We start from the raw sequence: 25174 nt of genomic DNA, 5'->3' as shown, positions 1-25174 counted from the left end.
GATTGACACTTGCAAATAATATATTCCAAAAGTAACTTAAGGAAATAAAATGAACTCATACATTACTAAAAAATGCTTAAATTTATAAATGTTCTGATCTTCGCAATACTTAAAAAGTCACTTTTTCATGATAATGCAACATAAAATTTAACGGCAAATCAATATATATAATATCACAACGAGTTAATACTTAATACAGAAACAAATCAAATACAACCATTATCACAAATTATATCATTTTTGATCTTATGATATTAGTTACCAAAAAAAAAAATAGTTACTCCAACATTAATTACTCCATATTACTCTAATATCTTTACCAATCACACCCATAAGTATTCGTAATAATTCATTACCAAAACATTATACTTACAGTACCATACTTTCTATACTTTATCGTTATTAAAATAACTTTTCTACAAAGACTATATAGAAAAGATATCTTTATCTTTTTATATCTTTTCTACAAGTACTTTTATCTTTATATACACTTCTTCTATATAAAGGTCACGGAGAGTATTTTAAGATTCTCACTTTCTCTCTACCACCAAACCTCCCACACCACCGTCACCGGAGCTATGACCTCAAAAGACTGTGGCTCTCACGACAGCCACTCATCATGCAACCGTAAAATAGTGATCTGGACGATATCAATAATCCTCCTCTTAATCCTTGTCGTAATTCTCCTAGTTTGGGCAATCCTTCAACCATCGAAACCACGCTTCGTCCTCCAAGACGCCACCGTCTTCAACTTCAACGTCTCCGGCAATCCACCGAACCTCCTCACCTCAAATTTCCAATTCACTCTCTCCTCTCGTAACCCTAACGACAAGATCGGTATCTACTACGACCGTCTTGACGTCTACGCTTCTTACCGGAGCCAACAGATCACTTTGCCGAGTCCCATGCTTACCACTTATCAAGGACACAAAGAAGTCAACGTTTGGTCTCCTTTCGTCGGTGGATACTCCGTTCCTGTGGCTCCGTACAACGCTTTCTATCTCGATCAGGACCATTCAAGTGGCGCGATCATGTTGATGCTTCATCTCGACGGTCGAGTTCGTTGGAAAGTCGGATCCTTCATCACCGGAAAATATCATCTCCACGTTAGATGTCATGCGCTTATCAACTTCGGGAGTAGTGCTGCCGGAGTTATCGTCGGAAAGTACATGCTCACCGAAACTTGTAGTGTTAGTGTTTGACAAATTAAGAGGTACTTAACGGTGACGGTGGTATCGGTCACGGATTTTTTCATTATTAATAACGTAATATATTTTATATATAATCTCGTAGTAGTTAAGTTTTATAACTTTTTTTTTCCTACGTCATAGAGAAATAATATCAAGAATTGCAATCGGTTGCGTTATTGTTATGACGAGCTGTAAAAGATTCAAAGGAAACACTAAAATATAGTAAAAGACAAAAAAAAAGGTTTATTTTTATTTCAGTTGGTAACAATTTATGATGGATGATTCAATTAAAAACTGTTTTCTATATAATGATAATAATGTATATTCTCTTGTTTCATTGACTATGATTTTGTGCTGATCCAGAGTGACGACAATTGAATTTTAGAAATATCTGATCGGAACGGTAACCATTTGTACGGTGTCATTATCTATAGTATCTTGTCTTTTTTTCTTTTTCTAAAACAGAATCAAGACCCATTCTCATATAGTTTTTCAATTTCCCATTAAAGTTTAGATCTTAAAGTTGGCTCTTTACAACAGTTCAGTACATTCAAAGGAAAAACTCTTGATCAAATCTATATTCCTAATATATTGGTTAGTTTGTCTCCTAAATATTCTTGGATCTTGAAATGATAAAAAGTAGAATCATGTTGCTTATTTTACAAGAAATAGGGTATTTTTCTCCAACGTTCGAATCCCACGAATATTCTATATTATGTATTTTTTGGGTTAATAATGAAGTCATCTTATAACCAACTGCTTCGACTAATTTTGCCTCTTTTGTTAAGAGATTTGTAGGCGTAATTCTCAATCTGGAATCCACTTTCTCCAAGAGAGAAAACTTGCGAAATGATTCATTACATGTGCTATTGTTATTATATTCGATATGTATATGTATTTCAGAAAGAAGTCCAATGTGAGAACATTCAAAATGTACATAAGAGCGAGGTCCAATTTGAGCATAACGTACGCAATTTGTTCGTTAGATTCGTCACCAACAAATATTTGATGTGTTTGTGAACGATTTTTTATGCAATTTTTTAATCTTAGTCCCATTTATCTACTAACTCCCACGTGTTTTGTTTCCTTTGTACATATACACGCTGCCGAATCCAGTTTGTATATAAACATAATTTTAATTGAAAATCTTCGAAACATTGTACTGAAAATTTGCCATACGTAATCTAGGTAATTGATCAGCATGATGAGAAACTTTACGCCCATCAATCCATGAATATACAATCCTAGTTTGGAACCGAAGTTATACTGTAAAAAAGCAGATGATAAAAACACACAATTGTCTACATAACCTTCCCTTTTTGCCTTTTTGAAGTCATACATTTTATTAAGCGTGTAAATGATCAAGACTTGAATATATACATAAAGATTCGATTTTGTTCATCTAGAGAAATTCATAACCAAAACATAGAATAAACATTCATAACCAAAGGATAACGTAAGTAAAATGAATCATGGAGTTGTATCATTGGTCCACTGGTTAACACGATACAGTTTCGACTTTCGAGTCGTATTGTATTCCAGATTTTAACAATGATTAACAACACAAAATTATGGTGACAACCACCAAATTAGAATTAGTAATAGATTACATGAAAAGTATACCCTATATGTTACTTCCTTAGATATATGTCCATTTAAACTTTAGTGGACATCTATTCAACGCAATTTCTCAATAATTTATTCGGATGAATATCGGAATTGAGTAGATAGGGATCGGTCGTCGGTTCCTCCATTTTCAAAACCCTAAGAACAACCAAAGTCTTCATCATTTATTTGTCCAATTCCAATGATCTATTTCGTCCAAACGGCTAAGATTGAAGGAGTCTTCGTGAAATATTTGTTGTCTAATTTAGTTTAATGTTTTATCACCACACACATTGACACCGCATTAAACTCTAACAAGTTTTTCAAACACGTTTGTTCATCACCAGGTTTTTCTTTAAAATTATTGTGTATTACTTATCATATACAATGAAAATTATTGTTATACCGTATAACACATAAAAATTTCTTAAACTACATTGACTACTTTAATAAATAAATAAAACACATTACATCTCATATTATAAGAATACTTTTTTTAGTTGTTACATTTGTTTTTATAAATCCTCCATAGTTGTTTTAAAGTTTAATATGATTGAGTTGCGATCTAGTATTATTATTCTTTATTAAATATGCTTGACCTTTCTCATTGAAGAAAGATGTAAACATTTGAAAGCATGGCTTCACCTAATCTTCCTTTCAATTACAGGTCACATCATCCAACTCTAAACACCAACCTCCCTTAGTTTTCCTTGCTTTTAGCATTATAACATTAACAAGTCTTTGCAATGTTTAATTTTCTTTGAATTTGAGAAATCTTTCACATTAAACATTTTCATTAATTGATAATTAATTAAATAACCTTTATCAGTAGAACTGTTCTCATAGTTATAAAATAAACATTTGGAAAACCCCACCTCAGTTTCAACTTGCAACCTATAGATCAAAGTTATTTCATTTCATCATGTTATATATATAATGTCGAAATTCTTGACCGGGACTGGTTTGTCTTTTTCTAACTTTGTATAGGCTTATTGATATTTTGGCCACATTTTCTATTTTTGTTCTCAAAAGTCTTTCGTCAAGTTTAAGAAACAATGGCTATATTAGAGCAGTCGCTTTTGGGGAAGTTTCTCGGAAGCTTAGTTACATTGTAAAAATGACTATTCACAATTCACAAACTAACTACCGCACTAAGTATCATCACATTCTCACATGTCTTATATAATAAAAGAATATATAAATAAATATCTACATATGGATATTCTTGTATGCGATCGGCACTAACCTCATTAATCACCAAATCATGTATATATGGATTCAAGAAATAATCTCATTAAGCTTAACCAAAGTATACATAGTCAAATTGAAGAAGAAACCATATAGTAAAATTTAAGAAACAATCTTTAATGTATATCAAACTGTTAATCCTAAATATCTAATAACAATCTCGCAAGTAACCTCTACTTAAATCAAATTTTCATCGAACAATATTAAACCGACGCGTCACCTTTGACTTTGAAAAAACAAAACCGCGTCAAATTAAATCGTTTTATCTAATACACGTTATCTCTACAGTGTATATATATTACGGCCTCTTCTTCTTCACTTCAAATCATATTTACTTTTTCAAAATCTTATCACAAACCAAAAAAAACTTTCTTTCAAAATCGTTCTCTGAGGCATTTTAACGAACAGATGGCGGACTTAAACGGTGCGTATTACGGACCATCGATTCCACCGCCGAAGAAAGTCTCTCACAGCCACGGCAGACGCGGCGGTGGATGCGGTTGTTTAGGTGACTGTCTTGGCTGCTGCGGCTGCTGTATCTTAAGCGTCATCTTCAACATCCTCATAACCATAGCCGTCTTATTAGGCATAGCTGCTCTAATCATCTGGCTCATTTTCAGACCCAACGCTATCAAATTCCACGTCACCGACGCTAAACTCACCGAATTCACACTCGACCCAACCAACAACCTCCGATACAATCTCGATCTCAATTTCACAATCCGTAACCCTAACCGCCGGATCGGTGTTTACTATGATGAAATCGAAGTCAGAGGATACTACGGTGATCAGCGATTCGGTATGAGTAACAACATCTCGAAGTTTTACCAGGGACATAAGAACACGACGGTGGTTGGAACTAAACTCGTGGGACAGCAATTGGTGCTGCTTGACGGCGGAGAGAGGAAGGATTTGAACGAGGATGTGAATTCTCAGATCTATAGGATCGATGCCAAGCTGAGACTTAAGATTAGGTTTAAGTTTGGGTTGATCAAGTCGTGGAGGTTCAAGCCCAAGATCAAGTGCGATCTCAAGGTTCCTCTTACCTCTAATTCAACCAGCGGGTTTGTTTTTCAGCCGACCAAGTGTGACGTTGACTTTTGATTGCTAGTCAAGAGTCAATGCTATTATAGTCTTCTTCGAGTTCATCATATTACACTTGTTTATTGATTCTTATTTTAGATTGTTTTGCTTTATTATCTTCCATACATATCGTTGGAGAGAGATATTTTTCTTATGTAATGTTTTATTGTATGGTTCCATGTAAATAAATAATCACATTTTGTTTAATGCTAATAACTATACAATTAGCATTATGATTGTCTCATGAAGCATTGATCCAAGTATCAAAAATGCGGAATCTTCTGCTTTCCCACTGATCCATTTTGTGTTTGTAGAATGAGAACAAGCAACATTGTACCCATGGAGGATTTCTTGGCACTTTCTCCATCTCTTCACCTCCCAACAATCTATTCAGCTTCTTGACTAGAGCCTCTTCATCAGATTCGTCACACCCGAAAAACTTTTCCTGTAAAAAGATATACAGATATAAGTATTAGACAATCCTTCAATGAACACTAATAATTAATCGTGTTTTACTTACCCCTTCATCAGCATATAGAGAAGCATGGATTCTGGCGGTTGCATCTTCTAGTATAGCTACCAATTTGATATTTCCGTTGATATCACGGAGTTTTCTGACGTCTCGGGGATACACTTGTATGAACCGAACAACACACCTGAATTTAGCAGTCACCTGCATAATAAGCATCAGTAAAACATCAATTCAAGAAAGTTTTCACTATACTCTTTTCCTACAACTTATGATAAATCCAAGGTTTTTGGATACATTACATTGTGATAGGTCAGGATGTCCATCAGAGAAACAAATGGAGCATCGTCATGGGCAACCCCTAGAAAAGATTAAACCATAAGTATTATATTAAACGTTATGTCAAATTTCCACAATTCCAAACAATTAGCTGGTTATTACCTGTGATTTCAGAATGTGAACGACTAATGCAACGCGCGATTGGGTTCCATCTCGGTGAAAACTTCTCCCCACACATTCTGAAATGGTAAGAAAGTGTGTTTTAAACTGAAGAACAAACGGACGAAGCAGAACATCAACTCACAGGATAAGAAAAGGTGTCAGCAGAAACCTTTGAGGACTAAAGGCTTCCATCTCTCTGCTCATTGTGTACTGCATCTTTGTAGAGGGAGTAAAAGTGGCGTTCCATAATCCCATATTTACTTGAAAGAAAAGGTTCAGAAGCTTCACGTGTTGACCAGGTTGAAGACAGTGAATGGCCTGCTTCTCACTAACTCTATCTACTATGATCCTCAAAACGGAACCAAAAGTAGGAAACTTACGTAACATGTATGTAGGCAACATCTCGGGTTCTACACATAAAGGAAGCCTTTCTGACCTATTATGATTGCAAACAAAAACAGAGTGAGATGAGTAACACGTTTGGGATATATGACCAAAATCTAGTAAATGAATATAAGACGCATAAGAGAAACTTATTTTTACTCGTTGTATTTTGGTTGAGGAAATTCAGACTTACTTAACCAAGATGTTGCAGGGTGGCATCTCAGTTCCATCCCAAACAAAGAGGTACCATCTATCTTTATAGACCTTGGAAATGTGAACAATCTTCAAAGGAAACAAACAATGAGAAACAATGTCAAAGACATAGCAGACCATAAAAGACACTTACAGTTCCATAAATACAAATGAACATGAAAAGTAAAACCAAAACATATTCTTTTAAGGAATGATCAATCTACCTGGCAAGATAGGTTTGAACATTCGCCTTCTTTGATATCTTTCAGGGATGTGAAACAGCATGACCCTATCATAAAACAAAACAAAACAAAACCTCACAACAATCGCAACTTACCACCAAGACATAGAACACATTAGAGATAAAGTACGAAGCAAACATTTGCATATAGAGATTTCAGTGAATAAGTAGAATTCATTAGAAATGATATTGCATCATAATTACCATCTTCAAACTTGTACGTGATCATCCATTCTCTCAGATTCGATAAGAAGTTCTTATCCTGTTCTCTCATCAGGAATTTAGGTGAGGACTGGTAAGGTATAGAATCCACGCTATGTTTCCCATTGAATAAAGCAAAAGACGAAGAGGTTGTTTCATTGCAGAGAGCTGTGATTTTCCGGTTAATCAGCACAATCTGAGTTTAAACCCAGAAGAAAACTGTTTAACAACAAAATCAGCAAAAGCCACGAAGAATTGATCTTCTCATATCAGAGGAATAGTGTGTCAACCTTTACACGTGAAAGTAAGATGATATCTCCGATCGATTCAACACGAGGAAGGTCTCGAATGGTACGAGCGACGAACTTAACGGGAAGGCCAGATCCCGAATACCATGGATCAACGATTTTGAGCGTACATGAACAATCTGCGACAAATTTCGAGCAGTCGGAAGTATGAAAAAACGAAGCTATGATGAAATGAAATAGCAAAAAAGGATTTTGGGAGAGGATCACGATACCAGAGCCATTGGAGAATCCTAGCTCAACGATGACTCCAATGAGGTTAACATGAAGATGCAATGCTTTGAAAGCGTCTTGAATTCTCAGGAATTTGTAGTCATCTCTTCTCTCCTCCTCCATGTCTCTGATCGTTGGGGTTTTGCAAGGGTTTGAAGGAAATCGACAACGGCGATGGATGCGATGACTCGGCCGGTGCCACTCCGGTGAATCTTGCTGAGTCGTTTAGGAGCTCTCGTAACTCAAATGGGTCTTAAAGGCCCAATAATAATGATTAATGGGCCGCCGCTACCAAGTTGCTCATTAAGAAGAAAAAAAAAATCTATGATATGAGTTTCATACAATTGGATGTTTGGAGGTTTTCGTAACTTAAATGGGTCTTAAAAGCTCAATAAGAGTGATTACTTTACTAGGCCCTCAGCTGAAATTCTGGCTATGCAAAGTAAAATTTCTTAAACATTATAATAATCTTTTTTCGAAATTACTAACTAATTGTATAGTTTCTTTGGGTATAGAAATATATATTTTTTTGTCTAAAACAATCCTTTTTAGAATTACTAATCTATTGAATGATTTTTTTATATAATATGTTTACATATGAGTCGTGACAAAATCTTTAATCAATATTGTATCATTTTCTTGCGATGTTTTTGCATATGTCAAAATCTGTATCAAGAAATATGACATTGATCATTTTAGTTAGCAACTTTAAAACTAACTTTTATATAATAATATGGTTCGAAAGAAAATTAGCAAGAAGATGGAAGATAATTAGAAGCAATGAAGTATCTTAAACTTGTTAATGAAATTATAAAAACAACGAAGTATCTTTCGTTTTATTAACCAATAATTAAATCTAAGTGATCAAAGATAGATGGTATGCGTTTTCTTTCTAATTTTATATGTATCACCAGCTCATACAATCTCTCTGATCATCGTGATATCTTAACGAAAGCGACTTCGATATACTTATTTTAAGGTCTTTCGATCTTGTTTAATAATTAGTAACATATAAATATTGACATTATTCGTAACCTAAAATCCAACATAAGTTCGACAGTTATGCAAACCATAAGTTTAGATACTTGATGTTGGCAAAAAAAAAAAAATGGCAGCATCCAAGCCTTGGATTCCAAGTCTTTCATAAGAAATCTTTACGAGGATACATACATTATCACTGTCTAATTATGAATTTATGATTTTGAGTTATGACTTATGTCTTACTTGGTTAAAACAAAATCATCCGTGGACTAGCCTACTTGAAAAACTAAGGTAGAAAGGTATAGGATTCAATCTGTATTGTTAACCTATAATTGTACTCTAATGGTTTGCGTTGCTTTGGTCTTCAAGTAAAAGAAGCATCATCCAAATTAATTTGATGCGACGTAAAAAAGGGTTTAGTCAAAGGATGCGATGTAAGGATCATCCAAATTAGTTGTATGATTACATCAGCTAACAGCTGTTTATCTATTCAACAATTAATAAATATATGTGGAAACTAAAATATATATCCTTTTACTAATGAAAAAAATCTATCCTTGCACTACGTAAATACGTAATTGTAGATGGGTTTTTCGTAAATAATGGTGATCTAATACTAATTTTTCATATCCGTTATGCATTGTCGGTTTATATACATACATACACATAAATATTTGGTGACAAAAAATATAAGTGTGACAAACCATAAATATATTATTATTTACAATGTAGGTGTGAAATGTGATCAAGGGACTATTGCTTTAGAGGGTGGAAATTTGATAAAGACGTGAAGAACTAGATTAGAGTGATTACGAGACACCTCACCAGACTCTAAATCAATTATAGAAATAAAATTGATAATATGGTTTCTATTCCGAGTACTCTGATTAGCCAAAAAAAGAAAGAAAACATACAGTATTAGTCTAATATAATCTGTAGTCGAGATTTTTCGATTATGGGTCATTGAAGCTTGGAGTTCCGGAATGTCTTGCGACTTTTGTTAGTGATCACGCTTCTCAATCATTCCAACTTTTCCTGACATTTTCTTCGTAATCAAATTAATAGTATATGGTTCCAGTGCAAATCTAAACTTTCTTCTTGACTCCAAGTTTCAAAACCGCAAATGAAAAGAATCGAAAAATCCCAAAGTTTGTTTTAACTTATTATTTGACTATCCATTATCTATCTAGACCAAAATTGTTAAAAAGGAACCAAATCGAAACCAAATCAGATCACTGAGACAACTAGCTATAACTTATAAATATAAATGTCTAAACCTCGATTAGAAAACTAACCACCTCTTTCTTCTTCGTGTGGTTGTCAAATCTACAACGTGTACCGTAGATTAATATATTAAATGAGCAAATTACATTGACTTCTTTTCTAAGAGTTTGATGATCACTGGAAAAGTGAATACTTTCTGTCGTAGAATTATGTTACTCTGCTACACACAAGAAGTTTTTCTTAATTATTATTACGGTACAAGTTTTACGCTCTGGATCGCAAAAATAGTAAGTTTTAGGTCATCTAATTTTTTGTCAAAAAAAAAAGAAGGTTATCTAATTTAATACTTCGGATGGACATTATTGGAAAAGTGAAATGTTCAAATGAAAACATGATCCATGAATCTGGTTGTATTGAACCAAAATCTGATACATATAGTTTTAGTAAGATAGACACTAGCTAATAGTTTGAGAAAAATTGAATTGTTCAAAGAAAAACATGATCCATGAATCCAGTTAGTCGTGAACTAATCAGATAACACAATCTGAACAGATCTTCCAACCTGTGTTAGATCTAATCTAATCTTTCCACACAAAAATAAATAAGTATTAGAAGATCATATTATAAATCGCGGCCGTATACAGACATAAAATGACTTTTCAAACAAATCTATTATAATACAATCTTAATTTGTAATAACACCATATTATAATAAAAATGTTATATAGAAAGTTTGCTGTATAAATAAGATATAAATATATGTAAGCCGTGTTTTAGCTAGTTTTAGAGAGTATCCATGGAATATTCAAACTACAAATTAAATAATACAAAAAAAGTTAGTAACTTAATTCTTCGCAAGATGAGAACACAAAATAAAATAAAATATAGATAGAATAGTAGTAATAATTAATAAAAGGGGGCAGGGCATGGGAATCGCATTTGCATTTATATTCTCCCACTTCTCCTCTATATATATATATAAATACTAACACAATTCCAAAGTGTGGTCTCATTCATCATAATAATCATAGAATTTTCAACTTTTTAAGCTCTAGATAGAGAGAGAGAGAGAGAGAGACAAAGTAACAAAGAGAAAGAGAGAGAAATATGGAAGAGACAAAATCGAGATTCAAGAGGATCTGTGTCTTCTGTGGAAGCAGTTCCGGCAAAAAACCTTCATACCAAGAAGCTGCCATTCAATTGGGTAACGAGTTGGTAAGTTCTCTCTTCAACTTTTTCTCTACTCACTAACATATATATGTATATTTAATAGTTTATATATTACATTCATTTTCACTACTCAACACAAAAGTAACTTATTAATCATCTTGTTGTGTCATTTGTAAATACTTCGCTTTTTTAGATTTCTCGTTTTGGATAGTTTGTTTGATACAAAAGGCTGATTGATTCAAAACTTTATGATGGTATATAATATGAACTCAAAAATGAAGATTTGATTTGAGATACGAATTCAGAATCTTCTTTGAAACATTGGCTATTATGTGGTTTTGATTGTGTGTTGCAACGAACAATGATGAATCTACCAAACGTGTGGATGCTGATTTTCAATTTTTTACTTTGTGAAATCGAATTTGTGTTATGGTTTAATGTTATTGGCATGAGAGAGAGGGATGAGAAAATAGTGATTTCTACTATGCTTAGCTGTAACCCGCCTGTCACTCGAGCAGCACTCTTGCATGACCTCTTTTTTTTAGATAATTTTTTGTATTTTCAGTGATTTACATTATTACACACATATATCTTGTTTTTTCCATGAGTCTGAGGTTTCATATGATTTTTCTTAAACCTAAAACTTAAGTTTCCAAGTATAAACCAATGATTTTGTTTACGGGAAAGATAAATAATAATGACAGTTTTTGTATTGCCTCGAGGGGCAATGAAAACCAACAAAAATGTTCGTTGGAAGAATAATGACTCTATGTACAAAGCGTGTGTTGTGGGGTGTACTTCTCTTCAAACGACACTAAATTGTTTGAATAAATAAAATAATTTGAAGAACCCTCTTCTGATTGATCTGTAGGTAATAATAATAGTATTAATAGGATGGTGACAATTGAAATTAGGATTGATGATGATGATGATGAGCTATTTTTTTGTTTTTCCTTTTCTCTTAATTGAGATTTGATATTTGATGTGGTTGCTTCTTTTTGGGGTCGATTGTGGATTTGGGTTTGTGACACGTGTTCATTTTCATCATGAAAACTCTGTTATCATAAATAATGCAATATAATAATAATAATAATGAAAGAAATTGATGGTGGAAATGTGGTTGAAGGTGGAGAGAAGGATTGATTTGGTATACGGAGGTGGTAGCGTGGGGCTTATGGGTCTCGTCTCTCAAGCTGTTCATCATGGTGGTCGCCATGTTCTAGGGTTTGTTCTCTCTCTCTTTCTATGTATCTATTTATATGATGATGTATTTGCTAGGGAAGTAAGCTATAAATCATCATTGTGTTTCAAACATTTGACCGTTGATTATGACTATCTACATGATGGCTATTAACCTATTGTTTTTGTCGCATAGAATTTGATAAGTTGATTAATCTTCTTTGGTTATATGAAGAGATACTTGAGTTTCATTAGAGAGGTAACATAACAACGACAAAAAAGGATCTGTGCATGTTTCCTTTGTCCAAAACTGTCTCTTTGCTTTTTAAATTATTTTACTAAACTCAAGCTACAACTAGTTTTATTATCTGTGTTTGTTTGTTCTATCAGAGAATCTCGTTTCAATGACCTATCTATACCAAAATAGCCAATTTTCATATTTCTTTCTAGTTAATTGTAGATTGAAATCCATACCAGTTTTGTTTTATATACATCATTCTTAACCGGTATATTCACTTATCTCTTGTAGGGTCATTCCAAAAACCTTGATGCCAAGAGAGGTATGCACCAAATAAAGCTCTATTGAATGAAATATCAATTTTGTTGGACTTGGTATTATATATATAGTATTATTGAGATAGAAATTGCCTTGTAATGATCTACATAAAATAGTGGTAGGACCAAAAAAGGAATGATTGAGACTTGGAGCGTTTTTTGGTTTCCTTCACGATACATCTCCTTGACCAACTAATATTTTTATATGTTAAACCCACAATAAAAAGACCATGCAATATAATATGTAAGATGTTTTGCGGTGTTCACATTTTAGAGGCAATAATAAATAAAGATACCTAAAAGTTATGTTAATAATAATTTGTAGATAACTGGTGAGACCATCGGAGAAGTTAAAGCCGTGGCCGATATGCATCAAAGGAAAGCTGAAATGGCTCGCCAAGCCGACGCATTCATTGCCCTTCCTGGTTTGTAATCCAATTCTTTATATGTAATAAAAGTATAAAACTCATTTCCTTTAGAAAAATGGATAAGATCTAAATATGTCGAATGAATCTATTGGTAAATTGTTAGGTGGGTATGGTACGTTAGAAGAATTGCTGGAAGTCATTACATGGGCTCAACTCGGTATCCACCGTAAGCCGGTACGTAATCAGGGAAATTAAAAAATTTCGTTTAACTTTTACGGATTATATAATTCATTTTAAAGTATGATATATGAGCTTACATTATTGTTATGAGTTACGACCGGAATATGCGTGTTGGATATATTTTTCTCATATTTAAAACCTTAAAAAGAATTTATATTCATATAATGTGTGGTTTAATTTGACTGAATGAAGAAGATACAAATGGTTGCATATGTTACGTCGGAATAATCACATGGAACAAGATTCCTTTTGGGATTCTTTATACCTCTTAAACTTTTTTGGTACTATTCTCATTTTAAATTAAAATGTACATATTCTAAGAGCATGTAATATTATGATATATGCATTGAATATAAAAAACGATGTGTTGTCACGACGTACGACTACATAACCCCTGATTGTGAGACCGGAAGCTTCCCATGTCGTAATCTTTCTTTTATACTATTTAAAGATATTTGGTTTCTAACATTATTTTTGGTCAATAATTTTTGACAGGTGGGTCTTCTTAACGTGGATGGTTACTACAACTCGCTGTTAACGTTTATTGATAAGGCTGTGGACGAAGGATTTATATCCCCAATGGCTCGTCGAATCATCGTCTCAGCTCCAAACGCTAAAGAGTTGGTTCGACAACTCGAGGTATATTTCGAGCCTCATATTCGTGCCAATATAAGACATTCGATACATGGTTCATTTGTTGATGGTACGTACTCTAAAAATGATGTTATAGGAATATGAACCGGAGTTTGATGAGATAACATCAAAATTGGTTTGGGATGAAGTGGACCGGATAAGTTATGTACCGGGTTCGGAGGTAGCTACCGCTACGTAAGGATGTATTATGGGGAGTTTATTTTTTGGTAAAAGCAGTGTACAGCGGAAATTAAGTTGTTTAACATCAGAAGGTAAGGGCGGAAAGAAGACAAAAGAAAGTATTGGGGTCGTTTTGATAAACATTATTTTGTAGGGGTGGTTTAAATGTGTGAAGTGGATAAACCATGTGGGTAACTGCTAACCGCGTATATACCAAACCCTATCACTCCCCACTTGTCTTTGTACATTTTGGTTTAATGGAAAAAAAGGATAGGGCTATTTTCAAGAAATGACAAAACGATCCTTTTCTTTTGGTTATTTTCTGATTTTATCCATAACTTCTAGTTTTTAACTTTTTTCTCGTGTCAAAGGTATCAGATTTTTATTTAACCAGAAAATTATCATGTACGATATTTTTTAATTAATCCGAGTGGAGAATATTCCGAGTAATACCACAACATAATTTTGTTGTCGGCTACAGATGGAGATTAGCTTAATGAGCACTCAAGTTTATTAAACAAATCAATCAGATAGTTATCTAATTCCAGGGAGCTGTGACCTCACATGATATTTTTCTAATTTATTTTTTGCAATGGTCAAAATACTCTGCCTCTTTGCATTATTATAAACTATTTACACAAGTGAAAGACATAAATATTGGCAAAAGAAAAGAAGGATTTCTTTATTTTTGATTCAATTTAAGGAGAATCACATAGCAGAAACAGGAGAAAGATGAGATAGATACAAAGGTTCTTTGGCTAAAAATAACAACTCTGCTCCAACTTTGAAAAGACGAATAAAACAACTCTGATTGCTAATTTTCACCAAACATGTGTTCAATCTTAGCCTCTAGATAGCTGAAAAGTATTCTTTGCTGAGCTTGGGGTCAGGTTTCATTGATTTCTCCCCTGGCTTCCATCCCGCAGGGCACACTTCATCCGGGTTTTCTTGAACATACTGTAATGCCTGCAAGACAACATCACAAGAAGCAACAAATAACGCATCTAAACCCTAAACCTCAAAAACAAATCTCTCTTTATCTATCTATCTCAATGATGTGATTTTTCTCTTTATTACCTGGAGGGTTCTCATTGTCTCATCAACACTTCGGCCAATACCGAGGTTGTTGATGGTGGAATGCTGAATGACTCCTTCCTTGTCTATGATGAAAAGCCCTCTCAGTGCAATGCCCTGTACTTATATATTAGCAAAATGCTTTGATTCAAAGTGGCTATACGTTACTTGAAAGAACACAAGTGGATTGGACTCAATGCAAGTATGATGCAACTATGTCAGAAGAAATCGTTTACCTGATCAGGGATGAGCACTCCAAACGATTTTGAAATGGATTTAGTGATATCCGAAACAAGAGGATAATTCAGATCACCGAGCCCTCCCGACTTTCTGTCTGTTTGGACCCACGCAAGATGCGAGAACTACATGAACATGGAATCAAACGTTCCATTATCCAAAAGAAAACGTTCCATTCGATTATCAGACTGCCACTTGCCAAGGTTCTGAGTACATCAAATACTTGAAACCATTTTTCAAAATGCTGAGACCAGAATGTTCTTTCTTGGTTCAGGTGGAGAAATAAAAATTTGACTTACCACACTGTCGACAGAGACCCCTAATACTTCGGTGTTTAGCTTCTCAAATTCTTCATAACGGTCACTGAAGGCAGTAATCTCTAGAATAAGCAAAGAAAAATTGGAAATTTCAGTGACTATGAGGGCGAGAGTTTCAGTTTTGAAGCTATTTCCTTAGCAGAATACTAACCAGTGGGGCAGACAAAAGTGAAGTCCAAAGGGTAGAAGAATAGAATAACATACTTTTTGCCAATGTACTCAGAGAGCTTCACCTGAAACCATGATTCATAGGTCGATTACTATCAGAACATTGCTCTACTGCATTGACCTTAGCTTATGACACTTAACTAACTAACATGTTAAATAAGGTTTGAATGGAATGAAAGTACCTTTATGAACTCTTGATCAAAAACTGCCTCAGCTTCAAAATCAGGCGCCTTATTACCGACCAGTGGTAAATCATCCTGCATTCATAAAACATATAAACACTAGTCAGTCATCGATCATCGAATTGTTTAACCACACAAAATGTTCTTTAACTGGTGTTCACTATCTATGCAGGGCTCAAAAGATTTCTGTGTATGAGCCAAATGTGAATCATATTAATTAATTTCAGATCATTTCCTCCCATCCCTAATTAAACCCGAAAGAAGGGTAACAAAAATGTCGCTCAATTCAAATCGCAGAACTCTAAAAAGTTTAAAGTTTAGTCTTTTATCCAATGATCTCAAAACCCTTAAGAGATAAGAAGCAGGAAAATAGTACGGATCCCATTATAACAAGCTAACGAATTCATACAACAATCATAGTGAATGAGAAGATGGAGCAAATACAAGAAATTTATGGCATTGCGAGTCAACTTACAGCCTGAGCCTTGACGGCGAAGTTCCGGCGTGAGGCGGAGCGGTTGGTGGTGAGGGAACCGAGACTGGAGAACCCGGAACAGAGAGAAGAGGATGATGCCGAGGAAGAGGGTATGATTCTGGGGAAAGAGACGGTAGGAGATAAAAGAGAAGACTTGGAGGGAAGAAGAACCCTAGAGGAAGAGAGTAGGGTGGTGGAAGAAGAAGAAGCTATAGACGCCATTGACATTGACTCTGTTCTCTCTCTCTATCTCTCTGTGATTGGTTACTTAAAAAAGAGGTCTTGTGGTTTGGTTTGAGGATGAGGTGGATAAACGTGAGGGCGTGAGAGAGACGAATCGGATAGAGAAACCAAATAGCTGCTCTTCTAGATTTTTCAGACAAGAAGAAAGAAGTGGAATGTTCGATGAACCGGAACGACACCGTGTTGATGATCATACTTTGATAATTAAATCAAAATCTATTTTTAGGCTGGTTGGATTTCCGAATATATTTCCATCTAATCTTCACATCAAAAATAGTAATCAATCCTTAAATTTTGTAATTTGCCTACTATCTTCCATTCCAATCATAATAATTAAGAAAATACAAATAAAGTAAACGTATCTCTTTACTAATTAATACAACACAAGATAGTGACAAATGTACATATCATAGAGATCAATAATTGGACCTCCTTCCTTACTTTAAACACTCGCAAAACCCAATCAGCCACAAACTCACAAACAAACCAAACAAAAAAAAAGAAGAAGAAAGACTATGGAGATTCCGCCGTCACAATCTCCGGCGACTCAACTCCGCCGTACAAAATCCATATCCAACATGACGACTCTAACTCCTCCAGAAGTTCCTTTCGACATAGCTTCAACGCCGCCGTCTTCGTTCGATTACGAGCTCATCTCCGTAAAACCATCCTCTTTCGTAGCTTACACTTCTCTCAGAGATATCATCTCTTCTCCGATTAACTCTTCACTCAATTTACCGTCGATCAACGGTAGCTGCTCTCCTGTTATATCCACCGCCGCCGGAGATATCTCGATTCGTAACCGTCTCGTTAAGCAAGCTGCTTTGTCTTATCTTCAACCAACGGTGCTTACTTCGTCAGATGATTCTGCTGGTTCTCAATTCTTCCGCCGCGTTTGGCTTCACTTATCCGCCGGGTTTCAGTTCTTGCGACGTGTGTTTGATTGGATTTTTCAATCGTTTCGTGTTCCTTTGATTGTCAAATAAACTTTGATTTGGTGAGAAAATTGGATTTTTCATGAATTGAATTGTATACAATAAAGTGTTACAATATTCAAAACATATCAAAGGAAAAATCTTTTTTTTTTTGTTCGTCTGTGGTCAATTTGAAGTCATGTGAAACTCCGGTTAACCGGCGGTTTAAAAACCCGGTTATTGAGATTGTGGCTTAGAGTAGTATAGCAGGCACCTTCTAACGGAGAAACATTAAAGAAGTTCTTGTTTGTTGTTGATCTTTTGACTTTGATTGGTTTTTATTCTGTAGACAAAGGAAGTGATGGATTTGGTGAGAGTGCTCTGATGCAGTAAAGCTTGAGGATGTATATGTTTGTTTTGAATACCTTATAGATGGTGAATTGTTGTTGCAATTGCTTGAAGATTTGGAGGCTCCAGTGGAAGATACATTGCAGTAGTTGAGCAATTACTAAATGTCCTCTTATCTTTAAGACAGAGATTCCTTGATCGATGTCAGATTCATGTTTTGACATGTATGGACATAGTAGCTTCTCGTAGACATAGCTAAGTCCCTGTTAGAAACCAAGAGAAGAAGATTGGTCGTTTTGTGAATCTAAGAATGAGAATGAATTCTCATTAGATTTTTATTGCATTGTACTGTAGTTAGTACCTGTGATTTCGGGTAACATAAGTAGATGAGAAGAGCGATTTTGATCTCTCCGTAGAGTGGTAACCTGCGGATAGATGAGATGAATCAGAAGGTTTCATACAATAAAGAAGCATATGATGGAGATTTGAAGTTTGACATATAAGTACTAACCATGATACAATGATGTCTCCTATCCTTTCGAAAACAGTAAGAAGAGCCACCAAGATCCTACAAATCAAATTCGGATTTTTGATAAGATGGTTATGAGAATAAGATACCCTTATCCAAAAAAGGAATCTTCTTTATTAACAATTAGTAAGCTTTACCAATATTGGCACCAGTATCTAAGTTCGTGAATCTCAAGCTTTTTCTTTTCCACGCTTTTGTAGCATCCATATGCAGGGTACGCGTAACCCACAAGCAATCTGCAAATTTTCCAGAAAATCTAAGAGAAAGAAGAACGAAAATGCCTAAATATAAAACCAGATGAAGGAAAGACGAGAGAGAAAGAGGGTCTAACATTATGATTCTTGTGATGAAATCTCCGAGCATCTTTGCATCAACTAACAGACTTTAGGGTTAGAGTCTTGAATCAAACCCGAAATCCGGATAAACTGGTTCATTAAGAGCATATATAAGAGAAACCAAATTAGGTTTCTGAAAAGTTTCAGGAAAACTGCAAATGAGAGAAAGAGAGATAGTTAAATCGGAGAAATGATTACAGGAAATGGGAGAGAAGAGAAGCAAAAGGTTTAGTTTGAGATTGCTTCAAAAAGACGCTTCTTTTATAATTTAGTACTATCTTTTAGAGAAAGCCTCAGTGAACGTTGCATTCCTTGGGATGCCGAATTTGTTTTTTGTTTATTATGCCAAACCGTTGTAACCGTTTCGGGTCAAACTCTACCTGAATTATTGTATATGCATATACTTTTTTTCTTCAATTATATATAGGTGAGAAAAATGGATCACCAAACTAAAAATTTATCATCATTGTAAGCTACAGTTTCCCTGTATTTAAAATTTAGACGTGAAGATATAGGCCCGATGTTTTCAGACGAAAAAATAAAGACAAGATAAAGGCCCAATTAAAAGCCCAAAACGAATGTTCTGCTTATCATTGCTTAGAAACTAAAATAAACTGAATCCTGATTTGATTAAAGCAGTCAAACAAACTACATTTAACAGATTACAAGAACTAAATATGTGCACTGAATACTGATGTTAGTTGAAAATATATTGAACATTAGTTGGAGAACTGTTGTCGCTTATTGTGAGACTGATTATCTCATCAATTCCAGGTTAGAACTCATATCTGTAACAATGTAATATTAATTCTAACAATGTCTACTTCTTTATGCGAACAATAAGTTTAAGACTGTACTTTCGTTCAGATTATTGCCAACGAATCTTAAAATCCTTTAAATAAAGTTTGACGATTAATGACAATACTATAAATTAATAACAACAATTTTCATGTGTTTAATTTTCTGACAGTATTGCTCCCTATATAAATTGATATGAAAGATGTCAGCGAGACTTAGAAAAAAATAGGAGATACAAAGAAAAAATATCGAAGCTTAAATGTGTACTGCACTCACAATAAAGAATAGGCATCATCATAAGATTTCAACTACTCAAGTTTAAATGCATTTATAGAAGCAATAACTAGTTAATTAACTAGAAAAAACAAATATAGAAATTAAAACTATGACATACCTCTTTAAAGCTTGGCCAAATCTCTTTCGTTTTTTTTTTCTATGTGTGTTATGTTAGTTGGAAAGACGTTAAGGATCATCTTAATTCTTAAACAATAATTTTTGAAAGCTAAATAAAGCTTATATAGGCCTCGGGCAACATCCGGCAAATTCAAAATAGTATAAAATGCATACCTTCGACATGTATAAGATGATCATAACTTGTAGTTGTAGTCTAGTTGTTTGTATTAATGTCATGCATGGTTGAGTTGCGATTCATGTTCACATCCGTTTGTTGTATATGTTATGTTATCGAGAAAGAAAAGTGTTTAAAATGTTGATAACTGGATCTGGAAACCTAATTTTCTTAGATATACGATTGTGACTAATCCTGATATGTAATGCTCATGGACACCGAATTGTGTGGGCTAAGACTTTCGTACGTGGACTGATGGTCGAATACGTATCTCACTAATTATTAATTAATTAATAACATTTGTAACTCTCATAGATTAGATATGCATGTATCTAACATATCTAAGAGTCAGAGAACCCGTCATAAATTAAGCTAGCAATGGACATCACAAGACATGGTGGTCAAATTCAAAGTAGGGATGGGTTTTGCATGCTTTTTTCGTATTTTGTGAACGTGCAATTGCATGCGAAAATAGTTTTGCCTTGTGTATTTGTTGATCTAATTCCTCTTGGTCCTCAAATATCTTTGGTGGGCCTCTTCCTTACAAATGGGCCCACACCAAATCTACTACTCCTCTTGTCTCTCTCCCTCGAAACGCCAATTTATCTACTCTCTTTCCATCACTCATGGCTACTCGTCGTCAATGATGAAATACATACATATACTTCTCTAATATCCAACATGAATATGATTGAGAGACTTACTCAGTAGATGGAACTATAGTAGTTTTAACATGCAAGAACTGATCACACAACAATTCTCTAACTCAAAATTTAACTGTAAGTCTCGTAGATATCAATATATATATCGAGGAATTATAAACCGAAATTCTCTAGGAACTCTTTTCACAAACGTTATATCACATCAAGAAACTAATAAAAAAAAAGTGTAATAGACTTTGGTTGATGTCAATTCCAATAACCTAAAAGATGTTAAATACTATCTAGCTGGTTTGGTTCAATGTGGGGTTATAAATTATTAACTCTGTGAAGGTAGAACGTTAATCAAAGAGAACCGGCGATAATTGAGAGAAAAGGAGAGGTAGGAAGCAGGAATTGAATAAGGGAACATGGAGCTTTGAAAGATGAGATTGCTAAAATTGGAAAGCGGCAACAGAAAGGTGGCATTTAGTGAATGATAAGAAGAGAAATGGAGTTCTTTTAAAGACATGCCAAGTAGTGTAATAACTAAAAAAAAAAAGAGAAAGAAAATAAATTCGTAGCATCATCATGATCATGATTCATGATAATAATAATTATTTCTTTCTTTCTTTCTTTGAAGAGGTGAGCGAGAAAGAGCAATGAAGGTGGAATTAAATTCGTATTTATAATCTGACGTAACGCTCATTACAATTCTCAACTGTCTCAATTACTATTGCATTTATATTTTGGTTTTAATGATCTCTAAATCTTAACATTTTGAACAGCTGTTATCAAAACATATTTTTATAAAATTTTCAAGCACCTTCCTCTGTTTTTATTCATTTTTAATTTTAATGCTCTGAACTACTTTCCTCTTTGATTTTTAACCAGCTTTCATTATTATTTTTCACTTCATTGTGTACTTCTTCGTCGGCAAATTTTTTTTTTAACAGATCGTTATAATTTTCTTTTATATAATCTATGTTTTCATGTTTAGAAAAAAGCACATAGATTAGATTTTTATCACTTTTTTTGCTCTGAATTGTTTTGCCATTTGCAAACCCATTTTCTAAATTTGTCTGCTACTGTCTTTTAACCAACCATGCAATTGCTGAGGACAAAATCTTGTTATGGATTCTTTTGCAGGGAAAGGAAAAAAATCAGTTTTTAGGCCTGTGATTAGCTACAAACTCTGAAGACTTTTTGAATGAGCAGAGATCTATCTCGAGTTAACATAAAACAAAATTATATATATATAAATAAAAACAGGAGAATTTCGAGTTTGTGTGTATGAGTTTGTGGGGTCAAATGTTACTATGTGGGACCAATAAGTAGTTCTTGTCTGATCTCTAACCATTTTTGATTTTACCATTCTTTCTATCTTCTGAACTGCTTTATCAACAAGTACAAGGAATCTATATAGTTTTCTCTCCAGCTTTTTCTGGGGATCAGGATCAAGCTATATCTTTCACAAGTCAATTTTTTAGATCTTCCTTTTCGTGATGTGTAAGCAATCTCTCTGCTACGCTAAGAATGTCTACTTTTGTTATAGTCGTACACACAAAACCTCTATTTTCTTTTTACAAACACATCCAAAAAACAGAGATGCCCTAGAAACAGAGCATCCGAAACAGAGTATGAGAAATTAGATAGAGTAGAGGAATACGAAGACAATGACACATGTTTTCACATATATTTAAAAATTCTTCTTCCATTAGAGAACTCAAATGGTAGAAAAATGTTGAGAGAAAAGAAAAAGAAAAGTTAGTGCTATTCGCGCTCCACTCTTTTTGAAAATTTTCTTGAATAGGGAAACCCTAATTTCCTTCTCCTACCTTCTTCTCCGGGTTTTAGAGTGGAGCGTGATTAGCACTACTCTCATAAAAACAACAGCTACATTCGCAAAAAAACGAAAGAAAAATAAATAACATAAAGAAGGAACAGGATTTTGATTTTACTGGTCCTTCATCAGTTCCTTCGAGTCTTGCGACCAGAGGAAGCAGCGGCTGCGTTTGCGTTGGCGTTTGTGGCGTTTTCATGGAGGAAATCAAGAAGAACGGTGCTTTTGCATTTAGGGCATTTAGGGTCGTCTTCTGAGAGCATAACGTACATGAGACAACGAGGACATCCGACAAGAACCATCGAGGTAGTCTCTGGACTTGTCGAGTATCTCACAGATGGCTCGTCCTGGTTCATCTCCGACGAGACGCATGAGCTTGGAGGTGAGGTCGGTGAAGTCGTCGCTGAGCGGCTTGGAGATCGAACCATCCTCCTCTGGCTTGACGTAGGCGGCGAGAGATTCAACTTCAGTTCCAGCTTTGGACTTCTTCGACTCATCTAAATTGGATTAAGTTTGGTTCAGACCAAGAAGAGAGATTGTTATAAGTGAAAGTGAGTTTGGTCGGAGAAAATACCTTGAAACCTACGGTTTGAGAAGGAGGTTTTCTGTGATCTCAAAGACTGGTTACTTGTATCACAAAGAAGAGTCTTCTTCTACCAAAAAAAAAGAAGAGTCTTCTCTCTTATTACCACTGGTGGTTGGATTGCTTGAGCTTAGGCCTTTATATACAAGAAAGAACACAGAGAGAAAATTAAAGGAGGAGATAGATAGATTTTTCATTAAGGCTTAATTTAATTATGAGTGAGAAAGGACTGTGTGAGAGAGAGAGAATCATAAAGATTGAATTGAAGTATACTACTACTAGACGATACATACTATCAGATTGCGTTAATTGATTTAATTTTTGCCTCAAGAGTATCGAATTCTAATTACTTTTTTCAACTTCAAACCAGTAATTTAAATTTCTTAAATGTATTTTAATAAATACACAAGAAAATCTGTAGATATTTGCAGGAATCCAATTCATTGCTTATTAAATAGGAGGAGGAAAAGAACAAGAGAGGTGTTTAATGGCTAATACACAGAAATCAAATTAAATACTCAACAGAACAACCATTATTTATTTTTATTTTCTTCATAGGAGTTAATATATGGAACCAAGAAATTAAATGGGCAACCAACTTGAATTAGATGTTTATAATAAAAGTTGAAATTGGAAGAAGAAGAAGAAAAATCATAATTTCGAAAGTAAAAAATGTACAGTCAAAGAAATTAAATTGAAATTAAAGAAACACAAACAAAATTAAATGGCAACACACCAGAATTGGTACAGAGAACCCAAATACAATGCAAATATATAAAGTGAACCACCTCCTGGCCTTAGTTTTATTATGAGAGGGGGACAAAAGAATAAATTTTCAGTTTCCAAAACTACCCATGACTCTTTTCTTAAATCTCTAAATTGCATTTCTATTACTATATTTTTGGCTTGTTGAAATTTTGGGGACAAGGAAGAAGTTGAGGATGATACGAGACTTGGAACTAAGTAATAAACCCCATGAAGTATTCCAAGTGGGTCCAAGGTTTGGTGGTCAAATTTTGTAGTTGTTTATGAATAACCAGTCATATGGGTGGATCTAATTAAGCTCTCAATTATGTCTATCAGTTAGATATCAAATCATTTGATTGATTATAGGAGTTTCACTATACAACTACAACCTAAACCAATAGTTTGGAGAAATCTAAAAGATTTGATTGTGTTTCTAAAGTTTGTTGTGCTACTGTTCTCAGTCTCTAGATGGTAGATTGTGACTGGCTTGGGTTGTTTATAAACTTTGACATTTGAGTTAAAGCAAGAAAAAAACAAAATACAAAGGAAGTTATGGTTGATTTTTTTTTTTTTTTTGAAAGAATGTGGTTGACTGTTTTTTTCCCGTTTAAATTGATCATTTCTGTTTCACAAATGAAAATTCATCATTTCTGGAACTCGAGTGTAGTTGATAAAAATATTATAAGTTTTAACGGTTAAAGGAGAAAGAACACTAGACTCATGCTATCATCAGCCTACTAACATTTCATTTTCTTATAACCAGAAAGCGTTGTTGCAGTACATACCCATGTCTTTGAGCCTCTATACACATTATTATTAGTGCTGGATTCCATCTTCTTTCGATGATAGGTGACTTAATTTGAAAAAATCATAAAACTTGTTAATTGATCTAAGGGAGATCTAACAAATCATGTTTTTCTTCTAGTTTTTTATTCTATAGATAAAGATACTAAAAATCATTTTCTAATAGATAGACATTTTTAAAATACCATAGTTTTTGTTTGATAAATAAAATTACCATAGGTTAAGCACGAACCATTTTCAAATATGTGTTAGTTTATTTGTTGTACGGG

The 25174-nt window shown here is 34.2% G+C and overlaps 7 protein-coding genes, 1 long non-coding RNA gene and 1 pseudogene across 15 annotated transcripts; 4 read left to right on the top strand and 5 right to left on the bottom strand.

The window, feature by feature from the left end:
- Window positions 1–322: 322 nt before the first annotated feature.
- On the top strand, window positions 323–2273 carry AT5G06330 (Late embryogenesis abundant (LEA) hydroxyproline-rich glycoprotein family). Its single transcript, NM_120716.3, has one exon. It carries the CDS (start codon window positions 579–581, stop codon window positions 1200–1202), a length of 624 nt encoding a protein of 207 aa, NP_196251.1. The 5' UTR covers window positions 323–578; the 3' UTR covers window positions 1203–2273.
- Window positions 2274–4380: 2107 nt separating this feature from the next.
- NHL3 (NDR1/HIN1-like 3) lies at window positions 4381–5370 on the top strand. The gene has a single exon (NM_120715.3): window positions 4395–5370. It carries the CDS (start codon window positions 4452–4454, stop codon window positions 5145–5147), a length of 696 nt encoding a protein of 231 aa, NP_196250.1. The 5' UTR covers window positions 4395–4451; the 3' UTR covers window positions 5148–5370.
- Window positions 4591–4871, bottom strand: AT5G01255. The gene has a single exon (NR_142492.1). It is a non-coding gene; the product is annotated as an other RNA (long non-coding RNA).
- AtPOT1b (Nucleic acid-binding, OB-fold-like protein) lies at window positions 5212–7820 on the bottom strand. Its single transcript, NM_120714.4, has 10 exons — window positions 7575–7820; window positions 7345–7481; window positions 7058–7250; window positions 6837–6901; window positions 6614–6702; window positions 6206–6472; window positions 6037–6113; window positions 5898–5956; window positions 5647–5799; window positions 5212–5571 (listed from the first exon to the last, which is right to left on the bottom strand). Exons 1-10 carry the CDS (start codon window positions 7693–7695, stop codon window positions 5368–5370), a joined length of 1365 nt encoding a protein of 454 aa, NP_196249.2. The 5' UTR covers window positions 7696–7820; the 3' UTR covers window positions 5212–5367.
- Window positions 7821–10755: 2935 nt separating this feature from the next.
- On the top strand, window positions 10756–14615 carry LOG7 (Putative lysine decarboxylase family protein). The gene is made up of 7 exons (NM_120713.5): window positions 10756–10992; window positions 12074–12171; window positions 12656–12686; window positions 13007–13106; window positions 13213–13283; window positions 13785–13928; window positions 14020–14615. The coding sequence occupies exons 1-7, from the start codon at window positions 10885–10887 to the stop codon at window positions 14119–14121; spliced, it is 654 nt and encodes a 217-aa protein (NP_196248.3). The 5' UTR covers window positions 10756–10884; the 3' UTR covers window positions 14122–14615.
- Window positions 14616–14737: 122 nt separating this feature from the next.
- 2-Cys Prx B (2-cysteine peroxiredoxin B) lies at window positions 14738–17083 on the bottom strand. Of its 2 annotated transcripts, NM_120712.4 has the most exons (7): window positions 16556–17083; window positions 16081–16155; window positions 15882–15963; window positions 15713–15792; window positions 15413–15538; window positions 15180–15293; window positions 14738–15068 (listed from the first exon to the last, which is right to left on the bottom strand). In NM_120712.4, the coding sequence occupies exons 1-7, from the start codon at window positions 16781–16783 to the stop codon at window positions 14952–14954; spliced, it is 822 nt and encodes a 273-aa protein (NP_568166.1). In that variant the 5' UTR covers window positions 16784–17083; the 3' UTR covers window positions 14738–14951. The 2 variants fall into 2 exon arrangements, with proteins under 2 accessions (NP_568166.1, NP_001331225.1); NM_001342875.1 differs by having other exon boundaries at window positions 14738–15293; window positions 16556–16984.
- An 86-nt stretch (window positions 17084–17169) lies between these two features.
- Window positions 17170–18522, top strand: AT5G06280 (uncharacterized protein). 2 transcript variants are annotated; one of them, NM_120711.2, is made up of 2 exons: window positions 17276–17795; window positions 18062–18522. In NM_120711.2, exon 1 carries the CDS (start codon window positions 17314–17316, stop codon window positions 17782–17784), a length of 471 nt encoding a protein of 156 aa, NP_196246.1. In that variant the 5' UTR covers window positions 17276–17313; the 3' UTR covers window positions 17785–17795; window positions 18062–18522. The 2 variants fall into 2 exon arrangements, with proteins under 2 accessions (NP_974740.1, NP_196246.1); NM_203011.1 differs by lacking the exon at window positions 18062–18522 and having other exon boundaries at window positions 17267–17882.
- AT5G06278 lies at window positions 17744–19299 on the bottom strand (annotated as a pseudogene). 4 transcript variants are annotated; one of them is made up of 7 exons: window positions 18921–19299; window positions 18727–18825; window positions 18572–18628; window positions 18422–18485; window positions 18138–18323; window positions 17987–18055; window positions 17744–17767 (listed from the first exon to the last, which is right to left on the bottom strand). The 4 variants fall into 4 exon arrangements; another variant differs by lacking the exon at window positions 17744–17767 and having other exon boundaries at window positions 17876–18055; window positions 18921–19295; another variant differs by lacking the exon at window positions 17744–17767 and having other exon boundaries at window positions 17876–18323; window positions 18921–19014; window positions 19123–19291.
- A 3135-nt stretch (window positions 19300–22434) lies between these two features.
- Window positions 22435–24150, bottom strand: AT5G06270 (uncharacterized protein). 2 transcript variants are annotated; one of them, NM_001342874.1, is made up of 3 exons: window positions 23648–24150; window positions 23346–23490; window positions 22435–23268 (listed from the first exon to the last, which is right to left on the bottom strand). In NM_001342874.1, exon 3 carries the CDS (start codon window positions 23266–23268, stop codon window positions 22900–22902), a length of 369 nt encoding a protein of 122 aa, NP_001331734.1. In that variant the 5' UTR covers window positions 23346–23490; window positions 23648–24150; the 3' UTR covers window positions 22435–22899. The 2 variants fall into 2 exon arrangements, with proteins under 2 accessions (NP_001331734.1, NP_196245.1); NM_120710.3 differs by having other exon boundaries at window positions 23346–24150.
- Between the last annotated feature and the right edge of the window lie 1024 nt (window positions 24151–25174).

This window comes from Arabidopsis thaliana, chromosome 5 (genome assembly GCF_000001735.4).
Source record: "Arabidopsis thaliana chromosome 5, partial sequence".
Taxonomy (NCBI): Eukaryota; Viridiplantae; Streptophyta; class Magnoliopsida; order Brassicales; family Brassicaceae; genus Arabidopsis; species Arabidopsis thaliana.
Note: the sequence above shows the minus strand (reverse complement) of the source record. Positions and strands in the feature narration are given on the sequence as shown.

Bases quoted from the DNA above. Each gene is read 5' to 3' on its own strand.
- AT5G06330 (NM_120716.3), top strand. From the start codon at position 579: ATGACCTCAAAAGACTGTGGCTCTCACGACAGCCACTCATCATGCAAC.
- NHL3 (NM_120715.3), top strand. From the start codon at position 4,452: ATGGCGGACTTAAACGGTGCGTATTACGGACCATCGATTCCACCGCCG.
- AtPOT1b (NM_120714.4), bottom strand. From the start codon at position 7,695: ATGGAGGAGGAGAGAAGAGATGACTACAAATTCCTGAGAATTCAAGAC. The intron at 6,703-6,836 runs GTAGATTGATCA...TTTCCTTTGAAG, and splicing joins GTTCAAACCTATCTTGCCAG to ATTGTTCACATTTCCAAGGT. The intron at 6,114-6,205 runs GTTTCTGCTGAC...TTACCATTTCAG, and splicing joins GAAGCCTTTAGTCCTCAAAG to AATGTGTGGGGAGAAGTTTT.
- LOG7 (NM_120713.5), top strand. From the start codon at position 10,885: ATGGAAGAGACAAAATCGAGATTCAAGAGGATCTGTGTCTTCTGTGGA. The intron at 10,993-12,073 runs GTAAGTTCTCTC...ATGTGGTTGAAG, and splicing joins TTCAATTGGGTAACGAGTTG to GTGGAGAGAAGGATTGATTT. The intron at 12,172-12,655 runs GTTTGTTCTCTC...TATCTCTTGTAG, and splicing joins GGTGGTCGCCATGTTCTAGG to GGTCATTCCAAAAACCTTGA.
- AT5G06280 (NM_120711.2), top strand. From the start codon at position 17,314: ATGGAGATTCCGCCGTCACAATCTCCGGCGACTCAACTCCGCCGTACA.
- AT5G06270 (NM_120710.3), bottom strand. From the start codon at position 23,268: ATGAGTCGAAGAAGTCCAAAGCTGGAACTGAAGTTGAATCTCTCGCCG.